This window comes from Micropterus dolomieu, linkage group LG16, assembly GCF_021292245.1.
Source record: "Micropterus dolomieu isolate WLL.071019.BEF.003 ecotype Adirondacks linkage group LG16, ASM2129224v1, whole genome shotgun sequence".
Classification (NCBI taxonomy): Eukaryota; Metazoa; Chordata; class Actinopteri; order Centrarchiformes; family Centrarchidae; genus Micropterus; species Micropterus dolomieu.
The window spans coordinates 5,941,947-5,954,265 of record NC_060165.1 but is presented as its reverse complement, the minus strand read 5'-3'; the positions used below and the strand labels follow the sequence as shown (position 1 = coordinate 5,954,265).

At 39.8% G+C, this 12,319-nt stretch overlaps 2 protein-coding genes across 6 annotated transcripts in view; both read left to right on the top strand.

Moving 5' to 3' along the window:
• Nucleotides 1–3,017, top strand: part of arid2 (AT rich interactive domain 2 (ARID, RFX-like)) — a 40,708-nt gene extending 37,691 nt beyond the window's left edge. For both annotated transcript variants that reach the window (XM_046071824.1, XM_046071822.1), the window contains 3 exons: nt 100–223; nt 633–724; nt 1,394–3,017. In XM_046071824.1, the coding sequence (XP_045927780.1) occupies nt 100–223; nt 633–724; nt 1,394–1,505 (328 nt within the window). In that variant the 3' untranslated portion in view covers nt 1,506–3,017. The remainder of the gene's footprint in view (nt 1–99; nt 224–632; nt 725–1,393) is intronic.
• Nucleotides 3,018–6,711: 3,694 nt separating this feature from the next.
• Nucleotides 6,712–12,319, top strand: part of scaf11 (SR-related CTD-associated factor 11) — a 31,129-nt gene continuing 25,521 nt past the window's right edge. For all 4 annotated transcript variants that reach the window (XM_046071866.1, XM_046071864.1, XM_046071865.1 and 1 more), the window contains exon 1: nt 6,712–6,895. The gene's annotated coding sequence lies outside the window, so the exon portion shown is untranslated. The remainder of the gene's footprint in view (nt 6,896–12,319) is intronic.

The window sequence follows — 12,319 nt, the reverse complement described above, 5'->3', positions numbered from 1 at the left end:
ATAAAACCCCCCCCCCCCCCCCAAAAAAAAATACAGTGTACTGATGTGTGTGTGTGTGTGTGTGTGTGTTTGTGTGTGTGTGCTTGATGTGTTGTAAAGGACTCCGCCACTGGCAGGCAGTACTCCGGCACCACGAGCACCAAAAGCAATTGTGAATCATCCGAGCGCAGCTCTCATGGCTCTACGCCGTGGCTCTCGAAATCTGGTCTTCAGGGACTTCACTGTGAGTAGAACAGGGCTGACCACATTTCTCCCTGATTTGCCATACAACCTCACTTATTAAGGTCTTGGTTGGCTGAGGTGGACCTAAGCTGCTCTGAAGCTTTTACTTGTTTATTTAATTTCCCATTACACTTTACATACAGTTCGGCACTTTGTAGAACACCCATCATTTCACATATTGCGGCATTTGGTAAGAACTTATCGTGTGATACCATTTGTTTCGACAGTTAAGTGTGAAAAATCACTCACCTTGTTGCAATGTCACAATTACAACTAGAAAAAAAGAGCATTTGTCTTACCTGTCCATATGTCTAAATAAGTGCCTGTCTTCAGCTGCCACTCCTTCTGAACTTCTATCATCTATGAGAATGGAATCGATGAATATATTTCTTGTTTGTTCCCTCTCCTAGGATGAGAAAGAGGGACCAGTGACCAAACACATACGACTAACTGCTGCCTTAACGTTAAAGAACATCGCCAAGCACTCTGACTGTGGTCGCATGTAAGTGTCCTACCGGCTTTGAGGATGTGTTGAGTGCATGTTCTGGTTTTTGCTGCCATTTGTTCCATTGCCTTGTGACTAGAAATATGTCATGAACATTACATGAGTATGGACAAAATCAAAAATACTTGTAAAACACGTTTCTAAGAGCAAAAACAGACGATTGAAAATAATTGTCCAAAGTCAAACTCAGCAGATATGCACTTATTGCACCTCACTTGTCTTGTTGGCTGGAAGGGTCCAGGTGTGATGACTGAACATTTGGAGGTTAAGAAGGCGAGGCCAGTTAAGACCATGTGGCTCTCACCGATACCCACCTCCTATAGCAAAGCAGCTGAGAGAACAACTTCTGCCAGTAGACAGGCTTCGGTTACATCTCAGCCAACAATCATATCTGACTTCATAAGAAATCGCTGCTATTTTGAGGAAAAATAGTACATTATTCCTCTAAAATAGTAGTGTCAGGATTTTCAGGAACACAGATGTTTCCTAATGAATTCAGAGGTGATTTATCCAGTTAACAGTGTTGTGGTGGATTCTTGCATTATGAGCTTGCAGTTATGTTGATCACCCTTTGGTGTTTGGATAAAGATGGTATTGTTTCTTTGGGAAATGTAGAAGAACACTAACTTTAGTTTTTTGTTTTGTCTTTCCCCACTTACCTCTCAGGTTGGTAAAGAGGCATGAGACGCACCTCTCTGTGCTTGCGCTAAGTAACATGGAGGTTTCTACCACGCTCGCCAAATGCCTTTATGAACTGACTCGCTCGCTCCAGGCTTAACGCCAAAAGGACAACCTCTACAACTCCCTCACCGCACCACCCCAAACCCTCTCCTGAAACGAGAGGGGAAAAGCCACCGGTGAGCCGTAGCGGGGCTGCAGGGGGAGCAGAGGGCGGGAACCACAAGAGAGACCCTCCTTCTGCCGTGCCTGGCACACTCGAACCCCCCCTCCCCCCATCCCTCATCTCCTTCCTCGCCAACCTGTGTTCAAACCCCCGCCCTCCCCTATCCACACACACAAAAAAAAAACTGCCACGGGGTCTTCCACCAGCTGCCCACCAGGGGGAACTCTTTAAGACTGCTTCCCCGAGGGACTCCACCGACGAAACCCCAAACACGAGCACATTTAGTTCATTTATTTTTGTGTTATTTTTATTCTTCTCTTCGTCCCGTGAACTAATGTGTGCGTTGGAGCGAGTGGCGGTCGACTGAAGAGTACAGGTGGGCGGGTAGGTGTCCCACTGGGTTGGGTGAAGGAGGACTCGGCTGGCAACTGGCGCAGAGAATTTTTTTTCTTTAGAAACTTGGTAGCTTGGTTTTCTTACTTGAGTCAATATATTTTCACTTATTTATTATTGAAATGAATACCATTACAATTAATGAAAAAGAATCTTGTAAATATGTTGTGAATATATATAAAGAAGATCCTCTTTCATGCTGATGCAGCCACTGGAGAACTTGCTCTGTGGAGTAATAGAAGCATTACTTTGGTAGGATTGAATAAAGTAGTATGTTTTGTTTGTTTTTTGTTTTCTTGCTTTTTTATGATCCCTGGTCACTTGTATCTAATGTGATTCTATACTCAGCAGTGGATGAATGTACTTAAAAACCTGTAAATACTTCTGCAAAGGTACTGATGCTGTAAAGCTTAGGGAGGGGGAAAAAACAGTTTTTTGTGGAACTGTGACATTTTTTGTATTATAATACCTTGTAGAACTCATTTTGCTGGCTGAAAGAGTATGGAATAATATATCTCATGTCATTTTGTAGAAGAAAAAAAAATATTGAAGGTATTCTCTTCCCTTCCTCTTCCCTCACACAACCTCCCCTCAACACGCACACACAAGTAACATATATCCACTGTAAGCGTTTTGTCATTGTACGGGCACAGTGCGCGTACCAAAATTTTTTTGTATTTGTAAATTGGTTTAAATACATGGAGTTTTTATACAGGTTTTCTCCTGTGTTCTTTGCTTTACGTGCAGGTATGATATTTTCTTCACTACTTTTTTCTATCTTAATATAGTGTGGAGTTTTATTGTACTATTTTTTCATTCTTAATACCATGCCACATTCCGGCTCACGTCCTCAGACTGTCCTCTCTACCGTGTGTTGTGTAACATTTATGACTGCCTGTCGTATTAGCATCTGACCGGGGCGACCCAACCATCCTCATTTCTGCGGTGTCAGTAGGATGTGTGACTATACATAGACCTAACAGTCTGTTAGAGATTGGCTTTATTTACTTTGGTGACTGTTTATAGTTTTTAAATAAAACACTGAACATTTTGCTTTGGTTTTACACTTGTTTCTTTTTTCCCACACCTATCCTATGTATCAAAGTGCATGCAGTGTGAAGAACTGAATACCAAACAGGGGTACTTGTATTCTAGGTGGTATATATGCAATTGCCAGGCTGTGTGTGTGTGTGTGTGTGTGTGTGTGTGTGTAAATTCAAATTAGCTTTTTTGGCATGAATGTATAGCAACAATATTGCCAAAGCTGCTCATAATATATATATATATATTATTTAGTGAGAAGTGAAGCGTTAACGCTAGCTAAAGTCATGGATAAATGGTTAAAAGAGATAAAGTAATAGGTAAACACTTGAAATAGCTAATTGTAACAGACAGGCAGTTAAAATAGGCTACTTAGCTAAAAGTAATGTATAAACAGTTGAACTTGTTAGCTAATGGTAAAGGATGTAGGCCTGATAGCTAGCAGTAATGGATAAATAACTAGTAGCTAGCTAAAACTAATGGATAAATTGTTAGATGATAGTGATACACTGTTGAAATGGTTAGCTAAAAGCAATGGATAAAATGTTGAAATGTTAAGCTATAAGTTATAGCTAAACGCTTAAAGTAGATGGGTAAAAGTAATCTTTAAATGGTTAAAATGGATGATTAAAAATGTATAAAGAAATGGGTAGCTAATGGTAATGAATAAACAGTTGAAATGGTTAGCAAATGGAAGAGGTTGTAATAGCTAGCAGCAATGGATAAATGGATGGTAGTAATATTTGGAAAACATGAACAAATGGATCAAAACATTGACAGTTTGGTTGTATATAGTCATTAGTGCAAAATCAATACTGATAAATAACATACATTTTAAAACGACTTAAAATGAACACCTTTGGAACATGAAGGGGTAGGCTACTTGGGTTCATCTGACAGGGCTGTATGACAAAAATACGGTTGGGGACCCACTGGTGGAGAGTATGAGTCTTCCTGGATTCATCACGGCTCTCTGTGTTGTGTGCTAAATAAGAGACGTCTGAACAGATGCCAGTGTTTTTAATATTCAGCACTCAGTTTTCATGGTTGGTGGCTTAGACTTCAAACAGCTCTCTTGTCTGATATAACCTAACAAGCTCCATTTGCTGGCAAGCTCATCCTTTTGTTCTGTTAAACCACTGGACATTTTCCTTTGGCTCGTTCCTTTCAGCATAATTGAATTGTTAATGACTTTGCTGAGCGCTCCACTTCCCACAGCTCCTAAAACATACTTTGTGTTTAATCTTACATTACAGTGAGAACTTTCTGTATTCATCTAAAGGTGAACACATTTTGTTAGTGCATAAGTGTCACATTTTGTTAGTGCTTAAAGCATAATGTGAGATTTTTCTCTTAGTTTATTTTGCTTCCATTTTTTTGTTACTCGATGCTCATTGCTGTGGTGTTCCTGCATTTAGTCAAAAAGTGCAAGACTGTTGTGTTTTTTCTGCTGAGGTCTTCAGTCATGGTAGCTATCACTGCTCATTTTAATAACCACAAAAATAAGAAATGATTTGTCTTCAAATCCTTTGTCTAAAAATGCAAGGATAACACTAATTAATAAATTAAATTCAGACTTGTTGTAATAGTCTCTTTCCATATTTTGGCTTGTCATAGTATGGAAACTGACTAATAACATTAATGATGGTTCTTTTCTGTTCAAGGATCCTCGTACTTCATGACAGTGACAGATGCACATTCATTTTATTATCTTCCTGTGCTTTCCATCTAAAAATGTCATGTGTTAGACAGAACTCATTCAGTGAAAATGCTAAATGTGAAACTGACTTCCAGACTTAAACCAAACAAGTGCTTGATATTTAAATGATAACATGCAGCATCATCTTCAGCACTACCTTCATTTAAACTATCTGAAGCATTTTAGGGAGTAGCTTCAAATTTGTAGTGTAGTTTTCTCTATGTAAGGTAAGTAAAAAAAGTAACCTGGAGTAACTCCCACAAAAATACTCCTATCCCGTTCCAATCAGGAGGAATGACTAGCTTCCCATCGCATTCCTGATATTTTTGGGACCCTCCTTGAAAACGAGATTTTTCATCTCAAGGGGTTAATCCTATTTAATAAATTTGTATCACATATCATATAAAAATCAGAAAATTTGTTTATTCGTATTAGAACTGCATATTTATATATAAAAACTGACCTATTATTTCCACCATCCCGCCAGCTCCCATTTTTTCCTGTTCCATGATGAACAATGAAACTGACTCCCATCCCGCGGGAATGCTACAGGATTCCTGAAAAATGTCAGCCTTTAGCCTTTAGTATTAATTTATTTTTAACTATTTGAGAAGGTTACCAAAAAGCTGTAATACATCATTGACAAATTAGAAACTTATAAAGTTTATATAAAGTTTATATGAAGAATGTGCTAGCAAAACAGGCTTATTGACACACCGAGCAGACACGGGGCAACATTTGCATTTATTTGGAGTTGTTTGTGTCTACCAAGGCCAATATCCACTCTCCCTTAGCTCTTGGGTTGCCACCAATCCCTGAGGGGAATTTTTGGCTTTTAGCTGCTGACTGCTCCACTTTGTTCACCAGCTAGCTGCTACATTTGTTGGTTATTTGGTGCTGGCCAGATAGCAAACTATAAGCTTATGAGAGCATTTTTGCTGAAAACAGCTGCTTGTTTTGTCTGGTTTGGACACTGATGAGAGCTGTGAGACTGAAACTAAACAGTAAAGTTGCAGGCCATAAAACCAAAACAGTGAAGTAAAGAGGCCGTAAAGTCTGATAGCCTAGGGCGAGCTGCGTTGATGATAATTATCTGTGGCTTTGTCACTTTGAGACACCTTTCACATTACATGGGTCATTTGTTTCATTGTTAGTACAAAAACATAAATTTAAGTGATACAGTTTTGACCAGTATGTTGACTTCAAACAATAATGAGACTTCTTTGTTTTTAATAATCACATTTAGAGTGATGTGTATACGTGCTGATATTATTAATCATTTTCAAATAAAACTATCAAAAGAAAGATGTTTGAGATGCTATAATGATTTGTACATATGTGTATCAATAATGATTGTACTGACATTAACACCATATGTTGGCAAACACTGTATTTTTTACGTTACAGTTTCTCCCTGTGACCACTAGTAGGCAGTGAACTAGATGAAAACCTCTCTGGCCTCACTTTATCTTTGTTTTCACCTTTTCATATGCAGTCTATGGTTTTCACCTGTCTGTGCTGACACTGTGCTGGCTAATTTTATATGGACACAACTGCCAATTTCAAGGTCTTCCTCAGGTTAAATGAAAGAAGTGAACACACCTTGTGATGTCTTGTCTAGGCCACTGTGTTATTTAAATGTAGGCTATTAATCAGCAGGATAATATACTGATTTGGCCACTTCTGTGTGGTAAAAGGGAGATGTACTATTATGTTGTTTTAATTTGACTGGACAAACCTAAATGTGGATGTTACACCTAATGGTGTGGCGATGGTTAAGCGGATAAGAGAAGTGCCTTTGTTGTGGGAAACTAGGGTTCAATTCCCACTGCGACACATCTACCAATGAGACAACAGGCATATCATGCCAGTTATGTCCACATTCAATTTAGTGGAATTCAATCATAGATTCTGCTGCTGTACCAACTGTTGCTCGCTTCTTTGTATTGTAAATGTCACCGGATGGATAAATCCACTCTGCTTTCTAATGCTCGGCGGTTCAGGTAGGGGGCGCCAGCTGCACCAACTCGCGGCCAGACCGCGAGACATGTGGCTGAGACTTTCTGAAAGCTACGCTTCGTATTTCGCCAAAAACAATCCCGGATAGTGCGATTCGTCAGCATTTCGTAGCAGGAGTTTGGACGCTAAAACCAGTTTAGTAGCTGCAAACCAGGCGCAGTAGCACTTAAAGGTGAGTAGTAACACGTACCGCTAGCTAACTAGAGCTAACTGCTAGCAAGCTAAAAGCGACGTAAGCAGGTGCTGTTGTTCTAAGCAGCTAGTTAGCTTTCAGCTAAACTCGCTAGCTAGCTAACTTATGACCTTCAGTGTAATCAACGTTGCTAATATTAGACACTATTTAGACATTCTTGCTGCCTTGCTAACGACAACTATCTAGCTCTTAGGCAGCTGTGTTTCTGGCTAACTGTAGCCGTCTGGCTAACCAACAACAACCATGTTGTCACCGTCGTGTTGGCATTGGTTGATGAAGTTGGTGCTAATGTTGTGTATGCAGGAGCCAGGCCGTGCTGGCTCAAAACAGCAGCAAGCTTACACAAGTATTTGCCTGCCTACTGAAGTGCTATTTAGTTAAACCAATCACCCCATTTATTGTAAGATAGCATTATGATTAATCTGACGCTGTGCTGACGCTTTACTGAGGTTTCCTGGCTTATATTTTACGTTATCCGGCAGTGCTAAGTTGAAATGACAGTTGGAGAACAAGGCTAGTGACTAATGGCCTGTGTTTACTTGGTTTATTTTAAGTGTTCATCAGTGAAACCTTAGGCTCCCCTATCATCGGGGCTGTGGCTTGAGTCAGTTAAACAATTTTCACTTTGACACATTTTAAGATCGTCACAATGAAAACGGTCAAAGCCAAGACAGTTTTAGGTCAGCAATCAGAGGCTTAAATCTCCGGTACAGGCTTCCTGCTCACTGCCAGCCAGCTAGAGTAAAGTCCTGCTGGAGGCCTGCTGCAGTTAGGTTTGTTCACCATTAGTGTGAAAAATAACAATTAAGTCTTGATTCTGAACCTTAAAGCCTTAAAAGCACAAGTGAAAAGAGCATTCGCACTTCAACTGGTCACACGCCGTGGCACTAGCAGTCTGTAATGGTTTTAGGTCACTGTTGACAAACGAAGTGAGGATGGGAATATATTTCACTTTCACTTTTGAGATTGAACTTTTAGAAGGTTTAGAAGTAGGTCGCAGATAAGCAAATGTACATGGTATTAACTGTCTATTTTCATACCATGATATACTGTGAAACCTGGCTGCAGCCCTATTCCCTTTGCAACAAAAGAATACACAAGGCCAAGCTCAACACAGATGCATTGAATCAGCATATTTCGCCAATAAGTAAGAAGAAATGGCAGTACAGAAATACCAAAGATCAGGGTGTCCAAGTAACCTGGTGGTTATGTGTAAATGGACTCCACATATAAAGTGCCTTCTAGTCATCGGTCCACTCAAAGTGCTTTACGCTTCATGTCACATTCACCCATTCACACACATTCATAGTAGTTTGTTTGTCCACAGGAGAACACTAAGAAGTTTATTTTTAATATACATAATAATTAATAGTCTTATGTGTCAGCTGAAATGTTTCAAATAGTCGAGTTGTTGATTCGTTTTCATCGTTTTTTCAAAGTATAATTTGCAGTTGATGTCTCTGCCAGATGTGTGTTACTGGAAAGGAGAAGATTGCTGAGGCGTTCTTAACTTTCTTACCATTCGCTATAGAAAATCTCCACCGCCATCAGGAACACAAGCAGCCCAAGCTAACCAATCCCAGTTCTTACTGTCTCCTTGTGGTACCTCTATTGCCCCAAGTAGAATTTGCATTTTTGTGCAACTTGTCATTTCAACAGGCATCAAGCGAAGAATGGCTGTGTCATGACTGATGCATACTGGCTTTTCAGCATATACAGCAAGACAGCAGTTTTTTTTACAGACCTGGATAAAGGTTGTTTAAAATGCATATCATGCTGACAGGAAGACATAGAAATTGTAAAAGACTTTAATCCATCAATATGTATTACTCCATATCATTACTATGATGCATTATATTTCTACACTGCAGGAGTATGAAATGAGTTCTTGGGATGTGTTCAGACAGAACACAAAGAGACAGTGCAGTTGCAAACAAAGTCAATGGAAAGATGTGTGTAGATGCAAATTTGCCTGGAGTGACACACATTGATGTCTGTTTGAGTTGAAAATGTTTCAATTTGAGTCAAAGACATGTCATCCCAGGCTTTATGAGCCTGCTTCTTAAATGTAGAGATTTCTGAGTTCAGTCAGAGGCTAAGCTGTACACAAACCTTAAGGCCCCTTTTTATGCCTGTCATGAAAATGCATTTTAGGTGATTGGATTGCAGTCGGATAGTGCTTGACCTAATGAGAGTACCGGTGTAAATGCACTCAAGACCCACTGAGGAAGGATTGCGATCTGATTAGGCAAACCACCTCCACATAGAAGTGTAAATGCAAATACGTTTGTGAATGTGAACTTGCGTGCTGTTGAAGAAAACTCATAACATAAACTACTAAGATAACAGAAAGGAGTACATATTATGAAGAAAGACCAAGGAAACGACGCCAGGTGGAACTTAATTTTCACTTTTATGTCTGAGTTGTTACATTATTATTACACAAATGTGTTTATAATCCATGGAGGAAAACAAATCACGGTGAAAAGCTGGCTCAGAAGTTATTAAACCGTCTATAAGAGTGTTTTATGTCGACCCACACAAACGAGAGGAGGATGCTACCTACGTTTTTTTCAGCTAAACAGAGTCATTGGATCTGAATGTGGACACTGGAGACGCATATTAATACCAGGTGCAGTGTTTCTCACAGGATTTTAAGAGACAATGGTGGGTGAGCCTCGGACCCTCTTGGCGGGTCCCAGAAGAAAATTTTGTAAAATTTAAAGTTAAATGCATTAATGTGGTGCAAAATTAAGAGGCTGTCTATGAAGAACTCTTGTAAACAATGTTGTGCTCTAGTAAACTATTTGATCATAAACCCATTGTATAGTTATAAATAATGAGGCCGCATCAAAAGTCAACAAATTTAATGTTTTTCCAGCAACCCTAAATCAAAGAATAGAATAAATTTATTGTTGTTTTTTTACTTTTAATTGACACACGTAATATGTTTTATACTTTCTGTGAATATAATCCAATTAATCTTATTTCCATCCTGTATAGACACCTTAGTTTGAAAACCGGAGGTTGTCACGTGTATCCTCGCGTTGAATTTATAAAGTCCGGCCTAATTTGATAAATAATGTTGTGTGTAGTTCTCGTATGCCGTAATATGAGTTGTTAATATGAGACTTCGCAGCCTCTCTTCAGGTAGGTACTGCAACACTTGTCTTTTGTAAAGAGAGAAACTGACAGGATAAAGTTGCTAACCTGCCTGTCGGTTCGCTCTGGTCCGTTTCAGTGGATTTCCTATAAAGCCTTTAATACGTGTGCACTCCAAATTTAGGTGCAGCTAGCTTAATCGCCTTCTCACAAACAAGTGACAGAAACAGACGGTTAACATTACTGTAGTTACCTCAAAAGAAAAGTGGTTGTCTTGAGTTGGATGCCAAAGTGTGTGAGCTTACAGCAGCGCCTACAAAACACAACGTTAGAGGTCTGTAATGTTATTATGAGATGTGTAAAAATGTTTTCCGTCCATTTCTAAACTATGGCGGTGCAAATTAACTGGCGGGCCGCCATGGTCTCGTTAATTAATGGGAAACTATGGTGTAAATGTAATGTATGGCTGAAACGATTAATCGATCGATTAAATTGATTACTAAAATGCATTGACGCAAATTCTTTGCATCAATGCTTCGTTTAATCCATATAACTACATAGCATACTGTTTCGCATGGACATTTATTACTGTCGCACATCGTGCTTACGCTGTGAACACGAGGTGATTGAGAAACAGAGAAAATAGGAGAGGGGGTTGTAGCCAATTCTGTGGTCTGGTCGCTGCCACACAGACCACTGGTCGCTACCACTAGGGGCGCTAACGATACTGGTCGCTGCCACACAGACCACTGGTCGCTACCACTAGGGGCGCTAACGATACTGGTCGCTGCCACACAGACCACTGGTCTCTACCACTAGGGGCGCTAACGATACTGGTCGCTGCCACACAGACCACTGGTCGCTACCACTAGGGGCGCTAACGATACTGGTCGCTGCCACACAGACCACTGGTCGCTGCCTTGCTGCCAGGCTGCCACAACGAGTACCACAGTCTCTGAGGGAAGGCTCCTTTCTGTTCCTTGTCACACAAACTGTGGCTGTACACATTAAAAAAGGTCAGTTTCAAGTTTTTATACAGTCTCCAAAGTAGACCTAATGTGACCTTAGATCATTTAAATTATCTCAACTGGCGGATGATACAAATTTTTTTTTTTTTTTGTCTAATAGAGAGGAATGGATCAAAGCAATTAGATGTGTTGAGAAATTTTCTGCTGTATCAGGCTTAAGAATGAACTTGAACAAATCTGTTTTATTATTTACATTAAAAAGATAAACAGACTTAAACGAGCATACTTTCCTAATAAACTACCTTACGCTGCGCACTGCATGACTGACAGGATGGCTGCACTTCTCCACCATCAGCCATTATCGTGCTCACAGTTTTGAACAAACAGGCCTGTGTTATCACCTGTGAATGAAAGTGTGTACATCTTTCTATATCACAATACTTTGTAAAATATACTATATTATATCCTATTGATGCACTGTAGGCATACAGTATATTGCAGTTTGTGTGGTTGTAGCCAGTCTACAGTAGGCTACATCTATCTAGATCATAATACTTTGATAAATATAGCCTACAATATTATCGATTATGCCTATATTCTTATTGTTGCACTGTATATTGCAGTAATAAATCTGTCTATCTTTGGTTCTTGCCTACAAGAAGAAGGCCAGTGTTGTCACCTGTGAAGGAAAGTGTGGTGACCACTTGTTGGTTGAATCCAAGCTAGACTGATTTTAACAATAAGAATATAGTTAATCAAAAATTAGTAGGCTATATTTAACAAAGTATTATGATCTAGATTTATTTGTTACTGTAGATAGGCTATAACCACACAGACCGCAATATATACACTCACCTAAAGGATTATTAGGAACACCTGTTCAATTTCTCATTAATGCAATTATCTAATCAACCAATCACATGGCAGTTGCTTCAATGCATTTAGGGTTGTGGTCCTGGTCAAGACAATCTCCTGAACTCCAAACTGAATGTCAGAATGGGAAAGAAAGGTGATTTAAGCAATTTTGAGCGTGGCATGGTTGTTGGTGCCAGACGGGCCGGTCTGAGTATTTCACAATCTGCTCAGTTACTGGGATTTTCACGTACAACCATTTCTAGGGTTTACAAAGAATGGTGTGAAAAGGGAAAAACATCCAGTATGCGGCAGTCCTGTGGACGAAAATGCCTCGTTGATGCTAGAGGTCAGAGGAGAATGGGCCGACCGATTCAAGCTGATAGAAGAGCAACTTTGACTGAAATAACCACTCGTTACAACCGAGGTATGCAGCAAAGCATTTGTGAAGCCACAACACGCACAACCTTGAGACGGATGG